This window comes from Salvelinus alpinus, chromosome 29 (assembly GCF_045679555.1).
Source record: "Salvelinus alpinus chromosome 29, SLU_Salpinus.1, whole genome shotgun sequence".
In the NCBI taxonomy this organism is placed as follows: domain Eukaryota; kingdom Metazoa; phylum Chordata; class Actinopteri; order Salmoniformes; family Salmonidae; genus Salvelinus; species Salvelinus alpinus.
This window is the reverse complement of record NC_092114.1, coordinates 38316206-38343022: the sequence shown is the minus strand read 5'-3', so window position 1 is coordinate 38343022 and position 26817 is coordinate 38316206. Positions and strand designations below refer to the sequence as shown.

The following is a 26817-nucleotide window of genomic DNA, read 5'->3' as shown; positions in this document are numbered from 1 at the left end:
TCAAATTTTTTTAATAAGATTTGGTTTAGACTACGTCTAACAGGTATACTCTGTAAGTGATGGGGTTTGACTGTTATGCTGTTACTTTTTCAGGTCAGGGTTCAAGGGAACATTCTAGTGAAGGTTCTAGTCAGGAGGGAGAACCAACCAGAAGCTGTGATGATATTGATGAGAACCAACGACTGTTACCTGGTGAAGGTCTGTATATCAACTGCCCTCTCTATATCAATTACACCCTTTCAGGTTTGGGTCATCTAAATGAATAACTAAAATTCAATTTTTTCATTCAAAAGTAAATATGAATTGGAGTTACAATAAAAGTATATATATTAAGGCCTTTATTTAATCTCTAGCACAGATGCAGGGGCTCTTTGTGATCTATTCATAGTATAAATAGATTGTATGTATACTGATAGTTTTATACTGTGTGGTCTACAGCAGGGGTGTCTAACATGCTGGTCAAATCCGTCCCGCAGATGGTTTGTGTAAAAACAAAAGGTGTAAATATTTTTTTTGGGGGGGGGGGTAAAACTAACTCAATATACTTAAAAATGACTAAAACCAAATCGAAACTGTGTAGAAATGATAATGGATCTACATTCATTTATTGACCGCATAATCACCGAAATAAAAGCTAGACAGCCAGGGAGCATCGTAAATTCCAAAAACGATGAATATAGGACTGTTTTGCCAATTTTGACGACGAGAAAATATAACCAATTTTCGGTGCTGCCCTCCGGTCCTCATTGAAGACCGAATGCGGCCCCCGTAGTGTAGAGTCAGTGTCGTACATATCCTAATGAGTATCCCCATATTTTTATCTTAAGGGAGCGAGAAGGGCATCCAACTCCAGTGAAGAACAAAAGACCCAGAACCCTCTGCTGGGAAAGGATGGAGCTAATGTGTGTTTTATGCTGCTTTTAAATAGATTATTGTATCAGCTATCAATAATGTAAACCTAGATACGCTTTCCCCAAAATATGTGATTATTTGTATAATTTATATTCTGGATATTTAACTACATGATCCTAATATATCTGTAATGAATACTCAGGGAGAAAAGGGTGTAGATTCACGCGCAGAGCACGGCAGGTGTTTATTTCGCCTTAGCAGAAGGCAGGAATCGTGGTCACAGGCAGGCCTTCTGCTAAGGCGAAATAAACACCTGCCGTGCTCTGCGCGTGAATCTACACCTTTTTCTCCCTGAGTATTCATTACAGATATATTAGGATCATGTAGTTAAATATCCAGAATATAAATGGTCATGCACAGATAGGCAAACAGGCAGGTGAATCAAAACTAGGACTGAAGGCTATAATTGCTTCTCACAAACGAGCTAGGAACAGGCTTAGTAGAGTCAAAACGAACAATACCTCACAAAGGCACAAACGGAATGAACGGAACTAAATAAGGAGCTGATGAGAACAGGTGAGTAACTAACACAGGTAAAATCAATGAACAAAAATGAAAGACAGGGCTACGTTCAAGAACACAAAGAAACAGGGCTACGGTTCAAGAACACAATGAAACAGAACACAAGGTTGACTAAGAAAATAAATACAGAACCTTACAATATCATACTATTATATTTAACATTCTATTATAATTATCCTATTATATATCCTGTGATGTATGTACTGCACGTATACTGCATGAGTATTTGCAAAAGCATAACCGTTAGAGTGTTGTCTTGTAACTGTTTGGTACACCTATCACCAAAGGGATATGTTTACAATATATACTTGTAGTATCTGTGATCTACATCTGTTTATATTAGTTACTATGCTGTTACTAAGCAGTATTGTATTACGGCAGTGTTATGTTACTACACCTAATAGGAAATGCACATGCGCACTATTGTGCCGGGGGCTGTAGAGCACGAGAGGTTTTGACTAAACGAAAACTAACTGTACTCCCGTCTCCTGCCTGGTCATTTCTCCATAACACAAATATTACAATACTGTAGACATTAGTTTTCCAAATGAAATATCAAAGGGGCATGACGATGAGCGAACACAGATATGAGTTAGCTAAATCACAAACAGACTAGCATAGGCTAGCATAGTATAGACAAATAATATAGAATGGAACAAAGAATTTAAGGGAAATTCCATTACCGTGGATTGTTACAATCACTATTGTAACTACTGAAGTAAGTACTGAAATTAAACAAAAAACGTAGATATAATGGGGTATGGTTTATTTAATGGTTTATCTAATCTTGGGTGTATATTGCTGATAGCCCTTTTTTAAACTTCAACAGAATGGGCTTCTTCGTGGTTATTTTACCACATACATTTAAGGGGATTTGTCGCTACATAAACTTAGAAAATACTTAGAAAACAGTAGTAATGCATTTAATAACCCAATAAATGACATATGAAGGATTTCATATGAGCCTTTGACTCGTACATCAAGTAACAATGCAATAATAACTTCATTTGATTTAGCTAAAAAAATGGGATGGGTTTGTTTCTTCTATAATTTTTTGGTATCTCATATGTAATTCTCAGACCTCTGACCTGATTTCTGTTTTTCAACAAATTTCATTAAATGACATTGTGCTGTTCAAATGTGAAAGTAAATCAGATTATTTGGTATTGGTAAATAAATACATAAAATTAAAAATATTTTATTCTTTTTATAATTTAACCATGAAATAACAACGTTTTTGGAAACGCACATCCCATATTTTATTTTAGTTCATGCAAGAAATGATCATCCTAGATTACCCTATAATTTTGGATAACTACTATTTAAACACCCCAAATGTTCCTCTCGGCCCACATTTGATCCCTTTACCAATGGTCTGTACCTTGTAGTATAATCTCCTCCACCCAGGGGCGCTAATTTGTTTTTCTGGGCTCACCATACTGATAAGAATAAGAAAAAGACAACATGGAAGTACAGTCGTGGCCAAAAGTTTTGAGAATAACACAAATATTAATTTTCACAAAGTTGCTGCTTCATTGTCTTTAAATACTTTTGTCAGATGATACTATGGAATACTGAAGTATAATTACAAGATTTTCACAAGTGTCAAAGGCTTTTATTGACAATTACATAAAGTTGATGCAGAGTCAATATTTGCAGTGTTCACCCTTCTTTTTCAAGACCTCTGCAATCCACCCTGGCATGCTGCCAATTAACTTCTGGGCCACATCCTGACTGATGGCAGCCCATTCTTGCATAATCAATGCTTGGAGTTTGTCAGAATTTGTGGGTTTTTGTTTGTCTACCCGCCTCTTGAGGATTGACCACAAGTTCTCAATGGGATTAAAGTCTGGGGAGTTTCCTGGCCATGGACCCCAAATATCTATATTTTGTTCCCCGAGCCACTTAGTTATCACTTTTGCCTTATGGCAAAGGTGCTCCATCATGCTGGAAAAGGCATTGTTCATCACCAAACTGTTCCTGGATGGTTGGGAGAAGTTGCTCTCGGAGGATGTGTTGGTACCATTCTTTATTCATGGCTGTGTTCTTAGGCAAAATTGTGAGTGAGCCCACTCCCTTGGCTGAGAAGCAACCCCATACATGAATGGTCTCAGGATGCTTTACTGTTGGCATGACACAGGACTGATGGTAGCGCTTCGCTTATTTTTTCCGGATGCCTCAAACAATCAGAAAGGGGATTCATCAGAGAAAATGACTTTACCCCAGTCCTCAGCAGTCCAATCGCTGTACCTTTTGCAGAATATCAGTCTGTCCCTGATGTTTTTCCTGGAGAGAAGTGGCTTCTTTGCTGCCCTTCTTGGCACCAGGCCATCCTCCAAAAGTTTTTGCCTCACTGTGCGTGCAGATGCACTCACACCTGCCTGCTGCCATTCCTGAGCAAGCTCTGTACTGGTGGTGCCCCGATCCCGCAGCTGAATCAACTTAAGGAGACGGTCGTGGCGCTTGCTGGACTTTCTTGGGTGCCCTGAAGCCTTCTTCAGAACAATTGAACCGCTCTCCTTGAAGTTCTTGATGATCCGATAAATGGTTGATTTAGGTGCAATCTTACTGGCAGCAATATCCTTGCCTGTGAAGCCCTTTTTGTGCAAAGCAATGATGACGGCATGTGTTTCCTTGCAGGTAACCATGATTGACAGAGGAAGAACAATGATTCCAAGCACCACCCTCCTTTTGAAGCTTCCAGTCTGTTATTCGAACTCAATCAGCATGACAGAGTGATCTCCAGCCTTGTCCTCAACACTCACACCTGTGTTAACGAGAGAATCACTGACATGATGTCAGCTGGTCCTTTTGTGGCAGGGCTGAAATGCAGTGGAAATGTTTTTGGGGGATACAGTTCATTTGCATGGCAAAAAGGGACTTTGCAATTAATTGCAATTCATCTGATCACTCTTCATAACATTCTGGAGTATATGCAAATTGCCATCATACAAACTGAGGCAGCAGACTTTGTGAAAATTAATATTTGTGTCATTCTCAAAACTTTTGGCCACGACTGTAGATAGGGATGTTCCTCCATGGTTCCTCAAAGATCCTGTTGTTGATCTAACCTTGGTAGGGAAAAGGAAAGATTGGTCAGAAGTCAGTGATATAGGGAAACGGGTTGACAATTACATTGGTATAGGTTTTTATGCATTTTTACCGCTTTTCACAGATGGATCCAAGGACCAGACAGTGGGTGCACAGGAGCAGGTGTTTACTTTCCATAATTTGATGTGCAAATGTAGAAGACTAACAGATTAACTTTCAGTATACTCAGTTGAACTGTTGGTGATAGTAGTTGCCCTCCAGGGGGCGGAGGACATACAACCTGTCAGAAATAAAGTATGCTCAGATTCCTTGTCTGTATTTAATAGTTTATCATCTGGCAAATCTAATAGGATTTACCTACTATTGGAGGTATTAATGTTATTATGGAGAATTGAGAGACTGGGTGTAGTAGTGCGATTCTGCTGGGTCCCAGCCTATGCGGGTGTGGAAGGGAATGAAATTTTAGACCAGTTAGCCAAAAGAGCTTTAAAATTAGATATAAATTATTTTAATGTTCCACTGGGTAGAGGTGAGGCCAAACGTAAGTTCAAAGCCATTTTGATAGGTGTGTAGCAGAAGAAATGGGACTCTGAGCCCAAGGGCCAACATGTATATGCCCTCCAAAGTAAGGTCGGTGGACCAAGATTCAAAGGTCAGATTCGGAAGGAAGAGGTTGTGTTTGCTCAATTGCGCCTAGGACATCATTAAATCTGGTGGGCAAGCATGCAAATGGTTTGTGTCTGGAGTGTATGGTCGCTGAAACGGTGGAGCATGTGTTATATTGTTATAATTATGTTGAAGAGAGGGAAAGATTTAAGTGTAGTGTCATTGAGGTTGGACAGGGTTGGGGGGGCGGGTTGGAAGGGATTTTGGGGATGGGGAGGGTCTATTAGTAGATAGTATGGCAGTTTTTTGTCCCTTCAGAAGTACTGAGTTAGGTAGGAGGATTTAGAAATGTAGAGCTTATGTTGTAAACCGTGATTGACCACACACTCCAGCACAGTAGGTGGCGGCTTGCACCTTTAACGTTTTTTTGCCGACCGCTGTTATATTATAGAAAAGAAGACGACGACGAAGAACATCAACAACACGGATGTAGAACTGAGAGGAAGGGAGGGAGTTTGTTTTGATTTGGAACATTCTTTCCTCGTGGACGAAGCCAAACACCCAAGAGGGTGAATAACCACAAAACATGTCTAAATTACTGTATTTGAATGTGTTTCTTTCTGAGTGTTTAACGGATGTTTGGGGCTGTTGAGAAGGTGGTAGTTGAGTACCAGATCTCCCGATCTAAACAGGAGAATGACTGTCTACGAAGACTGCTAGTATGGATCACACCGGAGATAAAACGATGTACAATAGGTTCGTAGCTATGTAGATATTATCTACTCAATTAATACATTGTTTATGGCTGACTAACATCGATTCACCTATCAACAACTTTCAAGTTTAACTTTCACCATTAAATAGCTAGCTAGTGCTATCTCGAAAACCTTGTACTAGTAGCTTCTTAGACATGTCTAAAGGCTTTAGGTAGTTATAACTCAGCTTCTCTCTTATTCCCACCAGACTCCCAGCAGCTCTCTCACCCCGTCTCTGAGGGGGAGGTTGGCCCTGAGCAGCAGCACTGTGAGCAGTGGTGCTCCAGTCTGGGGCAGGAGGACCCAGAGCCCACACAGATTAGAGGCACAAAAGGAACTCAAGACCAGCTCTGAGGAAGTGCAACTTCAAGGGCAAGAGGCTAATACGAAATAGTTAATTTCTTGCTGTGTGAAAAGTGAGTGGGTTCAAGAGGACCCACTTCGGTCCTTGTTTCTTCCCAAAACTCAGACTGTGGAGAACAGAGAGTGACTCAAAACTAGTGGATCGAAAATATTTTGGCACTGTTGTGAGCGCTGCGTTAATCGAATCCGGTATCAGGATAAATAAAAAGCAAGGTCTGCTAACTTTCTTTAATTATGTTTAATTAACGCAAACAATAAATGGCAAATGCAATTTTCGTATATACGGGTTCGCTGTATCACCGCGCAGGGTAAAACAGAGAACTGGCAGGAAGTACGTAATCAGCTGTTCTTATACCGTGATGACGTAGTTCCAACCCGTCTGTTGGCCTATCACAGTAGAGGCTGAGCGTGGTTTAAACTTTGCTCAGACTATCGCCGGCACTCAGACTAGTCCCAGTCTCTGGTCCCAGTCTCTCAGATGTCCGCATCTGGTCGTTGGGTAGATTAGATCCGTCTTGTGCCGCTCCCGGTGCTACACTCAAACAGTTCCTTATTTGGTATTGTCCAGTGTCCTACCCTCCCTGGTTGGCCTGGAGATATGCACCCCTCCCCTCTCCAGATTGACCACAGTCTTTTTTTATTGTAGCCTATTGCTGTGTTTTGGCAACTTGGCCAGGCATTTTTTGCAAATGAGAACTGGGTCCGGGATATAAATCATTAAGCTGTGGTGACTGCAGATAAAGCTTCAATCACAAGGGGCATCTGACGATACTGACTCACACAACATTAGCCAATGAACAATTCCTGGTGATGAGAAAATGGTCAGACTGATGTTATTAATAACATTAAAGAATATTATATACATTCCAGAAGAGGTCTCCTTGTATTTGTTTAAGAGTATTTATCTTCAATTTTCACCTGATGCTGCTCATTCATGATATACAATAGACTCCTTCCTGTAAAGTGCAAACTATTTTTATATGCATGTGCTCTGCAGTTGTTCAGTCCCAATTCGATTATATTCATTTTAATTCCTTCTGATAAACATCCATTCATTAAAGTTCATGCAAAAAAAGTATCATCCTATATTTGTTTGATTTATTTGACAATTTAAAAACACAATACAAACACACGTGGATACAATGCATTTAAAATCATTGAGGATGACACAATAACAAAAATGTATTTCCATTTTGGCCCTCTTGATGAAAACACAATATATACTCAAGATTATATCATAAATACATCATCTCATCAATAGGGAGGTACCATAACTTTTTTGTTGTTGCCTGTTCTCTCTTAAAGCATTCATCACCCTGTTACAGTATGACTTTTTGCCCCCTATGTAGTTATCTGTAGTAAAACCCGATCCACCCGGGGCGCCAACTTTTGTTTATGGGTTCGCCATACCCACTCATAAGAACATAAGAAGAAGACAACACGGATGTAGAACGGGGAGAGCAAGTAAAAAAAAATATATATATATATATATATTACATTCCTTCTTCGTGGACGAATTATAGTTAGGCGAATAAAACCAGAGATTAAGAGGTTCTTTTGACAATAATAATACCACTACTACAAGTCTACAAAAATGTATAAATTACAGTCTTTGAATTCGTTTCTTTCTGAGTGTTTAACGGCGGCGGCAGTGGAGATTTTGGGGGCAATTGAGAAAGTAGTAGCTGAGTACCAGGAGGAGATATCCCGATCTAAAGAGGAGATTGATAGTCTACGGAGACAGCTAAGGATTACACCGGAGAAAAAACTATATAGAACAGGTTTGTGTGTATATCTCATCTACTCAATTAATATACTGTAACAGCGATGACCATTTCAACGTTTTAGTTTAACTTGCACCATGCATGATTATTTAGTCGCTGTCGCGAAATTTGTGTAATTTATGTTACGCCGTTTGTATCTTTGCGTGTCAAAAAAGATACACGCGTTGAATAAGATTTTATTTGACACGTCAAATAACACAATTCTATTATAGAATGTTGTGTGTGATGAATTTGCACGTGCAAGCCAAGCGCTACCACTGTCAAAGCTGTACAAAAAAAGTCTGCAAACAATCACACACTGGCCACGAACGATGTGTTTACAATACCGCGTTGGTAATGGGGCATTATTTGTTCGACTGCAATTTTTGGGGTAGTTAGCTAGCACCAATACAACCAGCCTGAAAACAATTACCAGTAGAAACTGCAGTCATTTTCATCATCATTCTTAGCAATGATTTAGGAATCCTTGTGAGTAAGTATTGGCCACCTATTTGTTGTTGTGGCTACCTACTTGTTGTGGCTACCTATTGGCTAGGTAGCCACTTGTGCCTATTGACATTGAACCAGCTACTTAACCGTTGCCCAAAGCTAACGTTATAAGCAGGGTTGGGGCAGGCAGCCTTGTGGTTAGAGCGTTGGGCCAGTAACCGAAAGATGCTGGATCGAATCCCCGAGCTGACAAGGTAAAAATCTGTTGTTCTGCTCCTGAACAAGGCAGTTAACCCACGGTTCCATCATTGTAAATAAGAATTTATTCTTAACTGACTTGCCTATTCAGTTAAAATAAAAAAACAGCCAGCTAGCTTCATCTGGCTAGTGAGGCTAGGCTAGACCTGGATATGTGTTGTGAAGCTAGGCACAATAGTCGGTTTGCCTTCAAAATAAAAGTCCCACTTTGAAGTGATGCAGAAGGTGCAGAATGCTGTATTTAGACTAGATAATGTTAAACAAGGTTGGAATGTGAAGCAATGAAAATGGGTTATCCCTCTACTCGTTGAACACAACTGTGAATAGTTTATGCAAATATTAGCGTTGTAGCTCTGATCACCTCCCCATTGTGTTTATTGACATTCATATTGCACTGACATTCATATTACAGCTTTACCTAAGGATTGGGGATCATGGAAATGGGGTATCAGTCTACTCAATACCCAATATATTTTTTCCCATCGTCCTCCTCACGGTTATCAGACTCCAAAACATCCACGCAGAACTGTTTTTCCTCAGAAATAGTGTTCAATACACATAGCAGGTTGACAATACATGTGGCTCAATTCACAGTTGTTTCAGAGTCCTGCAATAAGAGCTACGATGCTGATGTTCTCGGTGTCACTGAGTAGACTGATACCCATGTCATTGAACCACAATCCATAGGTAAGGCTCTACAGTGAAATAAGTATGCCCCCAATGCAATTCTAAAGTCTAATACATCCAGTGTGATTTCAACAGAATTTAACAGATTTTTGTCAAATTAACAAATGATTGTCTTTTGTTGATTTTATATAACAACATTCTCGTTTAGCATGATCTATTCAATTATGGCATACCACCCTGCATACCACTGCTGGCTTGCTTCTGAAGCTAAGCAGGGTTGGTCCTGGTCAGTCCCTGGATGGGAGACCAGGTGGTGTTGGAGGGCCAGTAGGAGGCACTCTTTCCTCTGGTCTAAACAAAGATCCCAATGCCCCAGGGCAGTGATTGGGGACACTGCTCTGTGTAGGGTGCCGTCTTTCGGATGGGACGTTAAACGGGTGTCCTGACTCTCTGAGGTCATTAAAGATCCCATGGCACTTATCGTAAGAGTAGGGGTGTTAACCCCGGTGTCCTGGCTAAATTCCCAATCTGGCCCTCAACCATCACGGTCACCTAATAATCCCCAGTTTACAATTGGCTCATTCATCCCCCTCCTCTCCCCTGTAACTATTCCCCAGGTCGTTGCTGCAAATGAGAACGTGTTCTCAGTCAACTTACCTGGTAAAATAACAGAAAAATAAAATTAAAATAATAAAAAAATAATTCTACTATTTGTATTAATTTGCATCACTGTCAATGACATACTTTTATTTTGAAGGCTAACCGGAAAGTCCACTATTGTGGCTAATCCCTATTGTGGCTAGCTTCACATAGATGGGTCCCGCCACCATTATTCAAATAAGAACTGTTTTATAAATTAGGGTTATTTTAGATGATGACACCTAGCTATATAGTTAGCTTGATTATGTCGTTTTGCTATGTTTTTTGGGAAGAACATTGTTTTTTATGACCAGCACTGTAGGTGCGCGAGACAACTTTACCAGCGTCATAACACACGTATCGATGAATCGTTGTGACATGAAATACGTGTGATATTGTAATCAATGTGTAATAACTACTTCAAAAATGTATAAACGCGTTAAATTATTATGTGACGTGCAGTCATATTCACGTCCTGATTGGTCAACACGCTTATTTGACACGTCTAGTGTTCTTTTTTTTGACACGCAAAGGCCAAACGGCGTTCCATAGTAATTATGCTTGTCTGCGACTTTCTTTTCCCCCCCTCCAGACTCCCAGCAGCTCTCTCTCCCTGTCTCTGAAGAGGTTCCCCTTGAGCAACAACACTGTGAGCAGGAGTGGTGCCCCACTCGTGGACCGGAGGAACCAGGGCCGTCACAGATTAAAGAGGAACAGGAGGAACTGAGGACCAGCCAGGAGGAAGAGCATTTTCAAGGACTGGAGGGTAATACCATAGAGTTTATATTTAGTGGTCCCTGTGTGAAAAGGGAATGGGATCATGAGGCCTTAAGCCGCAGCTCAATTGTAATTAGTGACCAAGTAAATAGACCACCATTGGATCCCACACCACCATTGGGGGCACACTGTTCTGAACTCAGCACCATGTCTAAAAAATCTCACTACTGCGGCAAAGTACTTCCACTGAAAGCTGACCTTCAGAGGCATGTGACTCTCGCCAGGGAGAGACCCATTGAATGCCCCTACAACGCCACATGTAAACTGAAGGCCCATGTCCCACTCTGTCACGGTGGGAAACCCTGCCCTGTTTGTGGCAAGACCTTTAAAAACAAAGACCATCTATCCCAGCACATGAGGATTCATACACGGAACAGGCCATTTAGCTGTGGTGACTGCGGAAAAAGTTTCTATAGCAAGGGGCTGCTGAACGTGCATATACAGACTCATAAAGGAGAGAAACCATTCATCTGTGGATACTGCGGAAAAAGCTTCTATCAGAAGGGGAATCTTAACCAACATTTACGGACTCACACAGGAGAGAAACCTTTTAGCTGTGGTAACTGTGGAAAAAACTTCAGTCGAAAAACACACCTGAACAGGCATATCCTGACTCACACAGGTGAGAAACAGCATGGCTGTTCTGTGTGTGGTAGAAGATTCGCTGAGAATGCTGACCTGCTGAAGCATGTGGATAAAGTACACAAATAACAAAACCAGGATCAAAACCGTATGGAGAAGACAATCAGAACACAGACATCTATCAGAAGATGGGAATTAAAACGCAGGATGTGGACAACACCACACTGGATCATTCATGCTGTAGGTTTCAAATGAATAGACCTACCCTGTTGAAACATTAGCCAATTAACAATTAGGTTGTTTGTTTTGGAATGTCTCAGTCAGGGTGAAAAGAGAATTTTCAGACTGTTTATACATTAAAACTTTGAACTTTCCAGAAAATGGTATCCTTGAATTTGAGTATTTATCTTGACCCAATGGTCCATTCTGTCCTAATGCTACTCATCCATGATATTGTAGCGATATATTGTAGTTGGAATAGTTTTGCGGTGAAACTGCCATGGCCGTTGGGGATATTACAACAGATGTTACTTCAATGACTAACACTGCTTATTTTTTTCTCGGACATCGTTGCACACTTGATAGAACAGCAGAGTACGTACCGCGATTTTAAATAAATAAATTAACAAAACAATAACAAATGCGCCTGGAGCAACCAGTGGCGCTGTTTCACCTTTCGTGGATCTCAGCTTTAACCCAACACCTAGCAACCTTGTCACGCGATTGGGACCTCTTGGCGTAACAGTTAAGGTGTTGGCTTGACAGTCGCTAGACCCCAGTTCGAGTATCATTGTGTAGCAAAGGCTCTGTCCCTTTAACTGTACACTCCTGTGCGTGCACCTCCTGAGAGCACCTAAAACTGGTTCCCTTGTTAAATACCTGGTTCTATTTATTATGTCTTGTAATGGAAACTGTTTACCATTTTAAGAACCAAACAGAGTAAAGGGAACAAAACGGGGAGGGACCTATCTAAATGTGTCCAATAAACTCTTGTTTTTGTTGCAAAATGTTTTCGGTTTGTAGTAAACGGTCTGTTGCAAAACGTTTTGCAACAGAATCGGTTTAATGAATACACCCCTGGGTTTCTTTGTCTTTTGGTTCAGTGGCAAAGGAATGTTGCCACTGAGGATATTGTTTCGATATGCATTGAAATTATCTAATCATAAAATGATGGTGGATATATTTTGTAAATGTTTTGGAGTTAATTATGGTTTAAGAAGTATGAGAATTATGACTAATAGGTTTTATATAATGATGATGAATCTCACTGCAATTATGTAATGTTGAAGTCATTATCATGATTATTCTGGTTTGGATGCTGGTTCTGAAATGTGTTGGAAATAATGATGTTTATGACTAATAATTGTTTTCTTATGATATTAATATATGATAATGTGAATTCTTTATGAAATTATTTTAAATATGCTAATACACATTTTGGGGGTTTATATTTAGCAGATAAATCAATAAGGAAACAAGGCAAAAGTGAATATGTCATCCCCACGAATGATGCAGTGTGCACCTCATCTCTCCTGTCACATCCAACCTGGATCGATATTTGTTTTTAATGCAGATGAGAGCACTGAATCAGCGTACCATGAGTTTTACTGCTCGGTGGGAGACGGCACAGTATTCCTATTGAGTCAGTAACCAAAACTCCCCCACAGTGATCAGATTTTGCTGATTCGGTCACTCACCTGTATAATTGTTTGGTATTTCCCCTGCATGCTTGTGTTCAGTTTGTTTAGTTTCCCAAATATGTCTGTTACATAGGCAAGGAGACACATTTTATTTTCATTACACAGAAAGTCAAGTCTTTTTTACATAATTTTTTTGACATCTATTGCGAATAACAACAGCTCCTCTCTCAATTGAACAAATATTTTCACTCCCCCTCGATAATCACCAATCCTCGGTGTGAAAAAGAACATTGTCATGTTATGATTAAATATCTCCACATCAGTGGCGGTCAGTGCCATTTAAGATGAGGGAGGACAATTTATTTTTCTTCATGAGCATGGCCTTATTTATATTACAGCATATTGTATTATTTATTTAACCAGGAAAATATGTAATTCATATTCCATTCACCTAGTTCAATGTAATAGCGATGGGTTTAGGCTACTATATAATTCTTCTAATTTTACCTATACCCATCATGAGGTTTCTACAACCCATCCTATGAATGAATGTTTATAATGTACAGTACCAGTCAAAAGTTTGGACAACTCCTCATTCAAGGGTTTTTCTTTATTTTTACTGTTTTCTACATTGTAGAATAATAGTGAAGACATCAAACTGGTACTGTAGGTGCACACAGGTCAATACACATTCAATACCGCCTTGCACACTTTTGCCTGCATCTAGCTGATAAAGGGTGTAATCATTAGTCCAACAGTTGCAAATTAGAGTTTCTATTGGACAAAATCATGTATGTTTATCCCTGTTGTGTTCTGTTTTAAGATTTATTTTCAACAGAATAGGCAGAATGAATACACCCCTGATCACATGTAAACACAGTTCATTTTCATAACAGCCACGTTGTATTCCTTCTCGCATCTATGTGCTCTACTCCTCTCCTTTTCCCTTCGTTGCTTGTGGACATCAATGCACAACTCATCAGCTGTATGTGACCAGGCAAGACAACCTTTCCAAGCCAAACCATATCATAAAGTAACGACATAGTCAACATAGCTCATAGAACTAATGCATTAGTAAACCTGCTACAACCATGCAGTAACGTTAGTGTACAGTCAGTAAGCAGTTTAGCTCTTACACAGGCGGGCCCCGGGGGCAAATACATTTAAAAAAACGAAAGCTTACCTTGACTTGCAAGAGTTCCAGTGTTGTTGGATAGTCATAGACAGCTAGCTAATATAGCATCCCTCTGTTTAAGTAGGCTAAACTAGCTAGTTGCATTTGCTAGCTAAGTGAAACTGAAAGTGAGAAAAAAAAGACACTTGCTTCTCCATTTTGAAAGAAATTAATTTGTTCAAAACTGTTCAACTATTGTCTTTCTCTGAGTCAACTACTCTATCTTACTCTATTCATTCTCTGATCCTTTGATTGGGTGGGCAACATGTCAGTTCATGCTGCAAGAGCTCTGATAGGTTGGAGGACGTCCCCTGGAAGTTGTCATAATTACTGTGTAAGTCTGTAGAAGGGGGTGAGAACCATGAGCCTCCTAGGTTTTGTATTGAAGTCAATGTAGCCAAAGGAAGACGGAAGCTCGCTGTGCTACCCTAAAGAGTGCTATAGAGTGCTGTTGGGGGTATTGTAGACCATTGCAAAATAGTATGTTTTAATCAATGATTTGGTGACGTGATTATATTTAGTATAGTTTTATCTAAAAAGGATAACTTTTTAAATGTTTTACCAAAATGTTTTGTTGTAAATCATTGGTCCTCCTCTAAGGAGCCTCCACTGCTCTACATAGCACACGCCTGTTCGCAAAACTATGTATAGTAGTTTAGCCTACAATCGAAGTTACCTGCTGCATATCTCAGAGTTCTGCACTCAGTTCTTTTGCTGCCAGTTGCACTCGGTGTATCCATTATAGCTCAGTGGGTGTATCATACAATGCGTCCATATGGCAGAAGGAGACACATTCATAACTAGAGTGCAGAGGCCTGCCCGTCGTCCTGCATTAGATGGAGCCCCATCTGTTCAAAAGCCCACAATTCGATCCCATTTGTTTTTCGTCAATATAGCTACACAGCACACTGAACATTCGCTGTGCCAGTTCATGCTCGGGAATCGTGAGACAGAACAAAATGTCCTCGTGAATACCACCCCCCGACATGTAGCGAACAAAGGTCAATGCATCTCGGCCCTCACAGCTAACGTCCATTTGGAGAGCATAAGGTGGGGAGTTTGAGTCGTTCAGTCAGTTTCCTCTTGATTGCTAGCTATAGCATAAATTCTTAGTTTCACAGTGTTATCTGACAAAGGTATTGATGTGAGTGTCTGTGCCTCTGCCGCCCCACACATTGTTTTCACCATATCAATTGCGGCCGGTAATATCAAAGTCTACTATAGTGTGTGGTTTCATAGTGTAGCGGGCTTAGCCATTCACCGTGGGAATGATTCAAGTTCGACCTTTTCCCATGATCTAAGGGCGCTCTAGTTGAATTTTAACTTAGATTTTAAACATTTTAATTTAGATTTTTAAGGTTAAGCACATTACAATGATTGAGAGACAAAGATGATATTATAATATAACTCTTTTTTTTACCAGGATTGTGGAAATACTCCGAACCCATTTTCATATCAGGCGACCCCAACCCCTAGTTTAGGAACCACTGAGCTAGCTAGTCTGCCTCGCTAATGTTAGCTCAACTTAACTGTACTGAATGGATGCTCTTTGTCTGTTCTGGTCAACTCCTCATTGGTGGATGGTGTTGTGGGCAGAAGGATACAACAACCTTCTCTCTCTTGTGCTGTTTTATTTAAGAACTTGTCATACCACACAGACTGACTGTATCTATGAAGTTGTTTGAATTTCAGAGGATCTCTTCTAAAGCCCAGCGAAAGAAGACTACTGATCGTCCAACTGTAAAAGCAGTTTCCAAACAAGAAACGGAAGGTCTGTTTCTATTGTAGTTTAGGTCAAAGTCACGTTTGACCATAACTCTCTAAACATGAATTCATTAACTTTTGGTCCAATACCTATTTCCAGAGTACTCTGATGGTGAGGAGGATGACGATGATGAGGACGACAGAGATGAGGAGCACGATGAAGACGACAATAACAGAAAGCGCTATGAACCTCGACAGAAAAAAGCAGTGGTTCGCTACCAGGCACCTCTGGATGGTTATTACTCTTTGCTGAACTACTTAACTATTCATCTCAATTAATGAGCGTAGCAGGGTCGTTCCACCAATTCCTTTTGAGAAGTTGGTCCCAAAAAACAATTAACTTTATTTAATCTAATTGAAACATTCTGTCATAAAGAGCACACTACTTCATAAAAAAACATGTTTTCCCATCTCAAGAGGTTAAATGAAAAAATTACTATCATAAGTGCCAAATATAGTAGCAGGGTTGACCGTAAAGGATTGACGATTTCCTCTTAACTCAACCATAAATCCCCCTTTTTCACCCCAAAAATGAAATTGTTAAAACATTTCTAGCCTATCTATCTATGGGTAACAGGTTTGACGTGTTTTCCACCACAAAACACCAGCAAATGGTCAAAAAGAGTAGAACAAGCTTTTACACTATGGTTTGACTATTCAATGTTCCATTTCTTTCAAAAAAATGTTTTAAGGAATTGTTTCACGTAACAGGTTTGACCTTAAAATGAGGGAAAGATGTCAATTAATCACATTAAATAATAATCTTCAGAAATGACTTTGTCAAAGCAACAAAATAACTAGGGCTGTCCAATTACGGTGAGAACTTTGAGGAATTTTAGGGTTGAGTTAGTAAAAATCTGCAGAGGGTGCACGAAGGGACATGCTGGATTTTGGCACTTTAGCAAGTCTATATAAATAATCAGATTAAATTCCCCATGTGGTCTTTATTGAAGGGCACTTAATTTAATATAACAGGCTTTTAATATTCAATATTGGTGCACAATTTCTACTTAAAATATCAAAAGGCACCCATTTCGTGGAACAATGCCACAAGTGCTGATTGGGATCAGGTCCCCAGTCCATGTTATTCATGATGATCTCGTATATAATAAGAAGAGTCTACCGCACACCCAAAACCAATAAGTAAAGGGTGCTGGAGGCAAAATATGAAACTGGAAAAACAGGAAAAAGTCTGCACACCTCAAGTCAGATGCAAATGTATTTTAATAGTAGGTAAGCTTTCGATCAGTCGACCTTTATCAGAGCATATCTCCACAAAATATTCTGATCTAAAAAGCAAAACTGATCCTAGATCAGCACTCCCACTCTGAAATTATTGACTAGTGGCCAAGATCAGTGCTTATCATGATGTTATGCCTCTCACTGTTTCATCTGTAGAATCCAGGAAGAAGCCGCCATGTTTTTCGACCGCCAGGCATCTTCCACTAGAGAGAGCTACCACATCAGTGCCTCAGTGGCCAGGAGTGTCCGCACCACCAGCCGAAGGAGTGGCAGGTCCCTCCCACGGTACTGTACTTCACAGTACTGGCCCTTTACCAATAGTCTTAGCCCGTACATTGGTTTCATAGTGTCCAGTTATTTGTTTTGACCCCAAAAATCTTTGTTTTGACCAAAATATGTTGTAGGGTCCATTTAATGCTGTGCTTCATGGGTTGGGTCCTTATAAATGGTTATGGTTATACATGACTATGGGGTATTCTTGTAGGGTCTTGTCAATATAATATATAATGGCATATTATCTTGGACACGATTGAATCATATTTAAAGGATAATGAACATGGGTGAGCAGAGCAATGATTCCCCATCCCTGAATGTTTTTGAACTGTGTCTATGACATCATGAGTGGTGGTGGTCGATGATGTAATAATAATAGATGAAGATTCCATCTTGGTTATTCTGGTGATATCTCCTTGGTGAGCTTCATTGGGTGTCAGACCTATGTAGTGAACACATGATGTAGCTCAAGAGTTTCTCTGTATGAGACTGACACCACGAACAGAATATCATTATTTGGATTTTAAAGCAAAATCTGTCCAATATTTCACACCAGTGGAATCCGGTGTGGTTTTGAGCTTCTGCTCAGAATAAGTTTGCCAAAACCACAATCTCTTTCATTTGGGATCCCTCTCAGGTGTCTGCCTCTGAATTTGCGCAAAGAGGGCATTTAGGGAATCCATAAGGACAGAATGAAGATGGGTGCAAGTCTTGCGGATGTCGACCCCATGGCGATTGACCAGTCGGTAAGCTCTAACATCACAATTAAATTATTTGAAGCCGTTTTAATCTCAAAGGTTGGTTTGCTTACATTATATGGTCTAAGTTATCAGACTGCATCTCCTATGTAAAGATCCATCCCCCTCTCTTCCCTCCAAAGGTGCGCTTCGACACCGTTGGCGGTCTGACAAGCCACATTTCCGCCCTGAAGGAGATGGTAGTCTTCCCTCTGCTCTACCCAGAGGTGTTTGAGAAATTCAGGATCCAGCCCCCAAGGTGAGCAATTGTTTTAGAGTTGAATAGCTAACATATTTTGTCGTGGGTAACTTGCAGTTATTTTGACTATTGATTTACATTGTCTTCGGGGTAGCTTACCATAATGACATTGTGAGGAAATAGCCTACAACAGGATGAGGAACTTACTTGGGTGAGCAACTAGAATGGATCCTGTCAATGGACTTAAGCCCCACCCCAACCCTAACTCTAATCACAGCCTCATCCACTCTTCATTTCATTGGCTCTTTGATCATTTGAGTCCTTTGCAAGGATCCATTCTAAGAAAATTCCCTGTCTGTTGCAGGGGCTGCCTGTTCTACGGTCCCCCTGGTACGGGGAAGACCCTGGTGGCCAGAGCGCTGGCCAACGAGTGCAGCCAGGGGGAGAGGAAGGTGGCCTTCTTCATGAGGAAGGGGGCCGACTGCTTGAGCAAGTGGGTGGGAGAGTCGGAACGCCAGCTAAGGCTGCTCTTTGAACAGGTACAGTCAACACACTAAAGATCATTAATATAGTTATCACTGGTGCATTCAGTCTTAGTGAGACCATTGAGTCTAGTATTTGCCTATCTATCAGCATTTCCTGCTCAAGTCAATATTGGTCTCTTGTTGTAACTCTGTAAAGACATACTTGCATTGATAGGATGACTCATTATTTGTACCCACAGGCTTACCAGATGCGGCCAGCCATTATCTTCTTTGACGAAATCGATGGGTTGGCTCCGGTTCGCTCCAGTCGTCAAGACCAGATCCACAGGTGAGACATTTCAGCCACTCTCATTTCTCACTCCACTGATTACAGAGACTTACCATTGATTGTGCCTGCATACTAAACATTGTATACTTCCAACTCGTGGTTCCTTCCTGCAGTTCCATCGTGTCCACCCTGCTGGCACTAATGGATGGCCTGGATAGCCGAGGGGAGGTGGTGGTGATCGGAGCCACCAACCGACTGGACTCCATCGACCCCGCCCTCAGACGCCCCGGACGCTTCGACAGGGAGTTCCTCTTTGGCCTCCCTGATCGCGAGGTAAGACTCACTTGAGGTAATGTGTGCGTGCAAAACTCAAATGTCCATCCAAATCTTCCTTTGACTTGAGAGACCTACATGCCGTTACTTTTTATTTGTGCACTTATCTTTCATTTCTGTCGACAACTTCAGTCCCGGAAAGATATCCTGAAGATTCACACCAGACAGTGGAATCCTACACCGTCCGATCCTTTCCTGGAAGAGTTGGCTGATAAATGTGTCGGTAGGTGATTAATGTATACCAAATCAACTCTAGCGTTGGGCAAGTCAAGATTGTACAATAATTGTAAGAACAAAAATAACTATAGCTTTGTTGTCTCATAATATTCAGACAGATCACCACAATTCATCTATCGATTTAACACAGTTCCACAGTCAATCCGACACATGCCACGTATTAACCGCAACATCTTCCCCCTATGCACCCCAGGCTACTGCGGCGCCGACATCAAGGCGGTGTGCGCCGAGGCGGCCCTGTGCGCGCTGCGCCGGCGCTACCCCCAGATCTACGGCACGTCCCAGAAGCTCCTGCTGGACGTGGGCACCATCAACATCAACAGCCGGGACTTTGTGGCCGCCATGAGGAAGATGGTGCCAGCCTCCCAGAGGGCTGTGTCATCCCCTGCCAAGGCCCTGACCCCTGTGGTTACGCCCCTGCTGGGCCCCGCCCTCACCAACGTGCTGGACGCAGTGCAGAAGCTCTTCCCCCACGCCGAACAGGGCCTCAAGAGGAAGAGGGATGCAGGTGGGTCGGGTTAAGTTTTGTCTGAGAACTAAGTCACGGCCATTGTTATCTGGTCCCAGATTGATTTGTGCTGTCTTGCCGAATCCTATGGTCAATGTCATGCCAATGTTGGCTATACAACACAAACAGATGTGGGACCAAGCTAGGTCACTATTAGAGTGGATCATTGGTTAAGTTCAGTTGATGCAATTACTTGATCACGTTTTTCCTTTGGTCAGATCTGACAGACAGCATTCTGGAGGATGAAATCATGTACAGTGGGGACGAGGGCCCCTCGTCCAATAATTCCATCACCAAACAGACCACCACCAAAGGGAGCTTCCTCCATTTTGCCAGGTAAGATGTAGATTACCTGTAATATGTAGATACGTTCTGCCCTGAAAGAAACACCCTATTTTCATTGTTTCCATTCATAATCACATCCCCGAGTCTCCATTCACTTCACCTCTCCGCTCGCCTCTGTTCCAGGAGTGCGATCTGCCACCCTACCACCTACCGGCCCAGGCTGCTGCTGGCTGGGCGTCCCGGGGCGGGTCAGAGCTCCCACCTGGCCCCCGCCGTGCTCCACGCCCTGGAGAAGTTCACCGTCTACACCCTGGACATGGCTGTGCTGTTTGGAGTCAGCTGTACCTCGCCCGAGGAGGCCTGTGCACAGGTACTGGCTGGAAGAAATGTAGCCTTTAGAAGTGAAATGTTAAAATGCACACCGACCTGCTCCACTCATTTGTGGTGCAGAGAATTATAGACCCAGAGTTGACTTCATTGTAGAAAGGCTAACTCCATCAAGCACATAATTACTAAGTCAAATGCAGCGAGATGTCGGTGCAGTGCTGATAGTTTGAATGCCGACCTAAGTGCTAGGTTGGCAAGTGATACACAGTCATTGACCTCTTAGCCCCTCTCGCCCTGCCTGCCCCAGGTGTTCTGCGAGGCCAAGCGGACCTCCCCCAGCATAATGTACATCCCCCACATCCAGCAGTGGTGGGACACGGTGGGCTCGGCCCTCAAGGCCACCTTCCTCAGCCTGCTGCAGGACATCCCCTCCTTCTCCCCCATCATGCTGCTGGCCACCAGCAACGTGGCTCACCACGACCTGGCCGACGAGGTAGGTCATATCTGGGCCTCCCCCGCCATACATTACACTACAAGTACTGTAGAGAAGTGATCCCTGGACCTTACTGGGCTACTCAACCCATGAGTAGATTCGTAACCACTTTCTTTTTTTTTACACTTCAGTAAATAGTCACTGAGGTAACTATTCTACACTTTGTCTCTCTCAGATCCAGACTCTGTTCCGGATGGAGTACGGCGAGGTGCACTCTATCCAAATTCCCACCCAGCAGGAGAGAAGGAAGTTCTTTGAGAATCTCATCCTTAGCCAGACTGCCAAGGCACCCGCGTCCAAGAAGAAAGCCTGTACCTACTAGATATTTATGGCTTTTGATAATCACTTGGTATAATTGCTGTTTGTTTCCATTTTAACCCTCCTTCTTTACCCCCCTCTTCCTCCCCCTCCCCTGCCTCAGTGATGCATGCCATGGAGGTGCTCCCCCTTGCCCCCCCTCCTCCCCCCAGGCAGATGAGTGAGAGGGAGCGTCTGCGTTTGGAGGAGCAGGAGGAGGACACACTCAGGGAGCTGAGGCTGTTCCTGCGCAACGTCACCGAGCGCCTCTCCCAGGACAAACGCTTCAAGGCCTTCACTAAGCCTGTGGACATCGAAGAGGTAGGGAGAAAACACTGGGGGAAAAGAGAGGAACAAGGAAGGAAAGAGGTGTTTTTGCGTTGTTGTAGTCCAGGGTGCTAGTCAAGATTACTCTAATGGAAGCTGAATGTTGACGGACCCAAACTTAGTCAATACTTAACTAGCAAGTCTGAATACAAGTACATGCATTCTAAGTGAGCTCTGGCCCCTTAGGGGGATGCACTGTTGTCACCTCAGATTTCTGTAGCTTCGCTCCTTTACCGACGCTCTCATCCGAAACAACCAGAGTGGTATTGTGTCCCCCATCTTATCAATGGTTTGTCTTCTTCTCTCGCCAGGTTCCTGACTATATTAAGGTGATCAGGCATCCCATGGACCTCTCCACTGTACTGTCCAAGGTTGACCTCCACAAGTACATGACCGTCAGGGAGTTTGTCAACGACGTGGACCTGATCTGGAAGAACGCCTTGGAGTACAACCCTGACAGCGACCCATCTGGTATACCTACAACCGTCTCCACCTCACTAAACCCGAGTGCTGTTGTTGTTGTTGTTATTATTATTATTATTAAATTATAACTGACGTGTAATTCTAGCCTGGTTCCAGATCTGTTTGCGCTGTCTTGCCAACAACCATAGGAGTTAGCAAGACATCACAAACAGATCTGGGACCAGGCTAATCTTACTCCAATGAGTATGCATTTACATTAACATTTAAGTCATTTAGCAGACGCTCTTATCCAGAGCGACTTACAAATTGGTGCATTCACCTTATGATATCCAGTGGAACAACCACTTTACAATAGTGCATCTAACTCTTTTAAGGGGGGGGGGGGGGGGGGTTAGAAGGATTACTTTATCCTATCCTAGGTATTCCTTAAAGAGGTGGGGTTTCAGGTGTCTCCGGAAGGTGGTGATTGACTCCGCTGACATGGCGTCGTGAGGGAGTTTGTTCCACCATTGGCCAGAGCAGCGAACAGTTTTGACTGGGCTGAGCGGGAACTGTACTTCCTCAGAGGTAGGGAGGCGAGCAGGCCAGAGGTGGATGAACGCAGTGCCCTTGTTTGGGTGTAGGGCCTGATCAGAGCCTGAAGGTATGGAGGTGCCGTTCCCCTCACAGCTCCGTAGGCAAGCACCATGGTCTTGTAGCGGATGCGAGCTTCAACTGGAAGCCAGTGGAGAGAGCGGAGGAGCGGGGTGACGTGAGAGAACTTGGGAAGGTTGAACACCAGATGGGCTGCGGCGTTCTGGATGAGTTGTAGGGGTTTAATGGCACAGGCAGGGAGCCCAGCCAACAGCGAGTTGCAGTAATCCAGACGGGAGATGACAAGTGCCTGGATTAGGACCTGCGCCGCTTCCTGTGTGAGGCAGGGTCGTACTCTGCGAATGTTGTAGAGCATGAACCTACAGGAACGGGTCACCGCCTTGTATGCTACATTCTTTTTGTTCGGTATCTCTCTGAAGATATTTCTGTCCGTTCTCGTTGTTCTGCTGCCGTTAGTAGGTCCCATGGATGACGAGGCCCCCTACTGTGTACCTCTGTCATCAATGTCTCTCTCTCTTTGTGTTTCCAGATCGTCAGATTCGTCACCGGGCTTGTGCCCTGAAGGACACGACCCACGCCATCATCCGCGACGAACTAGACGAGGACTTTAACAGAATCTGTGAGCAGATCAGAGAGTCGCGCAACAAGAGAGGTAACTGCTGCTGCTTATAACTTTGACATATTGCTGTGATTTGAACGCTGAAGTAGTGACCTAGCCTACATGGTAAAACCTCTCAGTAACACTTTATTTGGATAGTCTGTAGAGCATCTACAGATGGACAACATTTCAACTAACTATGTACTAGCCCTAAACTTAACCTTAACCCTTACTCTAAATCTAACCATTCCTTTTGGTAGGCCGTCATTGTAAATAAGAATTTGTTCTTAACTGACTTGCCTAGTTAAATATAAAAAAATGTGAGTTCAGCTAGCTATTGTTTTAGTTTCAGTGTCTCGTGTCGGCTTCTTTAACTATTTGTCCAATGATTAGATGAACCCTCTCTTATTTTCCTTAAAACATCTTCGTCTTCATTGACAATGCTAACAACATGTTTATGTCTACTAACAGGGTGCACGTCCTCAAAGTTTGCCCCCTCCTACTACCAGACCTTGCCCAGAGAGGAAGGATTTGCCGAGTCCAAGAGGCTAGGCGGTAACACTGGCAAAGACGCCAGCACCCCGTTCACTGCCAACACCCCACGGCCCGCACGTAAGTCTCACCACTCTACTCCATAACTGTTTATTGGTAGGTTATTTGTTACAGAGCAGAGGAGCATCCAGTGGAAATGATGGTAGACGCTGGTCAACCACCAAGGGACAGCACTCAGGATTTAGCTTTTTACTGCTTGATTTGCAGTACATAAGCAGTTATTATCAGTGTTTAAACGTTTAAGGGCAAAAACTAATACCTCCCAGATGTGTTATGAGTGATAGAAAGTGGAAGTGCCAAGGATCAGGACAGGAACAGAAGCAAGTGTAGCCACAGTGAAAGAGGAGGAGGATGCTTTCCAGTTGAGTGAACCAGTCAAAAGACAAGACCAGAGTTAGAAAACCACGATGGCAGGCAAGAGCAGAAATTGAGAGCCAGGAAGGAGAGGAAGATGATATAGAGAAGTCTCTTTCTGTCTGTCCCGTTCTCTATCATGTTAAATGACCTTCTCTTCTCTATTTTAACTTTCCTAGCCTGTCCTCTAGCCCGTGAAAAGAAACCGCCCAAAACACGACGCGAAAGCAAATGGAGCTTCGGCATCATAAAGAAGAATACAAATAAACCTACTTCTTCCTTTTCTTCGAACAAGGAGATCACAAACTCAGGGGAGGAAGAAGCGGGTGTGAGTGATGGCATAGAGGAGGGCGAAGAGAAACAAGCTAAGGCTTTGGAGACTATTCTAGAGAACGGCTGTGGAGACTCCCCTATGGAGTGTACCTCAGAGAAGACCACTAAGCCTGCTGAGGATGTGGAAGAGGCCTGTGTTGCAGAGCAGCCCACCACCACTCCCATCCCCAATGGAGACTGGCAACAGCAAGCTCCAGACCCCACAGATGACTCACACCAGCCAGGCCTCACACAGGTCCAATCTGGGATCCAAGCCAGTCCAGTGGTGGCAGTCAATGGAGACAACCACCAGCCTGCCAGCCCTCCAGTGGAACGTGACCCAAGTCCAGTCAACAACACCCCTACAAAGGAGGTAGATCAGGGGGAGAAACACACCACAAAGACCAAAGAGCCTGAAAGGTTGGAGGATGACTGGGACATAGGTCTGTATTATGGGTCCCGGACCTGGGCCGCAAGCAAGCTACTTCTTCTGGCCTCAGGGAACAGCTCATTCAGTTTCACTGACCTTTGGCCTCTTGGGCTCCAGCTGTTGGAGAGCTTTAACTCAACACAGCACATCAGTTAAAGGGATACATCCATCGCTCCACTGATTTAAATACTCTGTAAGAGTGAGTTCCTTTGGTTGTAAATGTGTTCACCACAGCATGGTTGACTTTGTTGTAGAAAATCAAACTACATTAATTGCGCAAATGCTTGTAATTGTGTCTTCTGTGCCTTAGTTCTAGAATAGGAAACCATGCCCCCCTACTTAATGCTTGAGATCCAATGTTACTGGGTAGAAACCTCATTTGCATGTTAGGAGATGTGCATATCAACACCAATAGCCCGTTGTGTTAGCATTAGCCTGTTCAGCCAGCACTGATTAAAGGGACTTGAGCTTATCAGCTCCCCGTCACACCCTCCTGATTGCTTCCTGTGTTTCCTTCCAAAAGTGAGGCGTGTGACCCGTGCCACCAGGACTCTGGTGCAGCAGCAGCAGTTGATCGACGTGGACAAGGCCCTGGAGATCCTGACCCAGAAGACCCCTCAGCTGGTCGTGGACCACGACAAACTCAAGGTAACCTCCTGACCCAGTTTTTTTTTTAGAAAGTTAGGCCATGCTTCTTACAATGTAGTTGTATCAGAACTACACCCAGAAAATTGTAGACCAGAAATATGGTCATGGCAAGTCACAGCCAAACACTTATTCATTCATCCTATATTCATACATTGAATTGTGTATAATTTATTGTCCAGGAATTGCTCAAAAGAGTTGTGTCCAAGACTGAGGGCTATGAGGTGCATCAGCTGGAGAAGCTGTATGCTCTGTTGTGTCAGAGCATCTACAGACACCGCAAGAACTTTGATAAGACAGAGCTCTTACAGGTATGTGGCTTACAACTTATCAGTCTTTTACATCACTTGTTGTAGGAAATATACTGATGAGTATGGAAACAAACCATTCCCTACATTGAAATATGTGCATAATTAGTTAACTGGTGTATGTGCATGTGAGTCACTTGAATGACTTAAAATCTTGATAAGTGATTTATACTTTGACGTACATTTTCCTTCCACTCATTTTAGGAAATGAAGAGAGAAATCGACAACTTTTCCTAACTTCTTCCCTTGATGTTTTCCTATTTTCCATATTGTAATAAAATGATGCATTTCAAGATGTTCTCTTTTTTACCTATTACAATGGGCCTAATCATGCATTACATTGGTCAGAAATGTGGTTACCATAATTTATAGTATTTCAGAGGCACGGACTTGAGTCAGAATTGACTTGAGACTTGTATATTTTTCTTACTTGTGACTGACTAATACAGTGTGTATTTTTATGTATGCATTTGTCTGAAATCAGTCACACACAGTATGTGCGCATATGCACGGGTTCACTTCACGCTCTTACAGTGTGGGAACCACGGGACCAAAACAGTGGAGAAGTTAATAACTTGTGCTTCAACACTTAGTTGTTGCGGAAATTGACCCACTATACAGTTTACTTTCTGCATCTGTCATATCACTGAGTCTACCTTTTTTAATTGCATATTATTAAAGTATTTATATATTTTGTATGACTTTGA

At 42.6% G+C, this 26817-nt stretch overlaps 2 protein-coding genes and 1 long non-coding RNA gene across 5 annotated transcripts; all 3 read left to right on the top strand.

Moving 5' to 3' along the window:
* The first annotated feature begins 5412 nt into the window (after positions 1–5412).
* Positions 5413–7078, top strand: LOC139558976 (uncharacterized). Its single transcript, XR_011671674.1, has 2 exons — positions 5413–5847; positions 6055–7078. It is a non-coding gene; the product is annotated as an uncharacterized lncRNA (long non-coding RNA).
* A 553-nt stretch (positions 7079–7631) lies between these two features.
* LOC139558971 (zinc finger protein 239-like) lies at positions 7632–13193 on the top strand. The gene is made up of 2 exons (XM_071374521.1): positions 7632–7990; positions 10539–13193. The coding sequence occupies exons 1-2, from the start codon at positions 7804–7806 to the stop codon at positions 11432–11434; spliced, it is 1083 nt and encodes a 360-aa protein (XP_071230622.1). The 5' UTR covers positions 7632–7803; the 3' UTR covers positions 11435–13193.
* A 4088-nt stretch (positions 13194–17281) lies between these two features.
* Positions 17282–26806, top strand: LOC139558962 (ATPase family AAA domain-containing protein 2-like). 3 transcript variants are annotated; one of them, XM_071374502.1, is made up of 20 exons: positions 17282–17410; positions 18036–18144; positions 18279–18394; positions 18699–18873; positions 19059–19147; positions 19261–19420; positions 19553–19643; positions 19851–20165; positions 20384–20501; positions 20634–20820; positions 21085–21270; positions 21446–21581; positions 21692–21888; positions 22206–22365; positions 23441–23563; positions 23981–24121; positions 24595–25170; positions 25681–25805; positions 25985–26113; positions 26315–26806. In XM_071374502.1, the coding sequence occupies exons 2-20, from the start codon at positions 18091–18093 to the stop codon at positions 26345–26347; spliced, it is 3111 nt and encodes a 1036-aa protein (XP_071230603.1). In that variant the 5' UTR covers positions 17282–17410; positions 18036–18090; the 3' UTR covers positions 26348–26806. The 3 variants fall into 3 exon arrangements, with proteins under 3 accessions (XP_071230603.1, XP_071230604.1, XP_071230605.1); XM_071374503.1 differs by lacking the exons at positions 25985–26113; positions 26315–26806 and having other exon boundaries at positions 24595–25350; positions 25681–25806; XM_071374504.1 differs by lacking the exons at positions 25985–26113; positions 26315–26806 and having other exon boundaries at positions 24595–25100; positions 25681–25773.
* The last annotated feature ends 11 nt before the right edge of the window (positions 26807–26817 follow it).

Excerpts from the sequence above, each read along its gene's own strand:
- LOC139558971 (XM_071374521.1), top strand. The coding sequence starts at position 7,804 with ATGTATAAATTACAGTCTTTGAATTCGTTTCTTTCTGAGTGTTTAACG. Across the intron at positions 7,991-10,538 it reads GAAAAAACTATATAGAACAG|ACTCCCAGCAGCTCTCTCTC; the intron begins GTTTGTGTGTAT and ends CCCCCCCTCCAG.
- LOC139558962 (XM_071374502.1), top strand. The coding sequence starts at position 18,091 with ATGAAGATGGGTGCAAGTCTTGCGGATGTCGACCCCATGGCGATTGAC. Across the intron at positions 19,644-19,850 it reads GTTGGCTGATAAATGTGTCG|GCTACTGCGGCGCCGACATC; the intron begins GTAGGTGATTAA and ends TATGCACCCCAG. Across the intron at positions 20,502-20,633 it reads AGCTTCCTCCATTTTGCCAG|GAGTGCGATCTGCCACCCTA; the intron begins GTAAGATGTAGA and ends CCTCTGTTCCAG.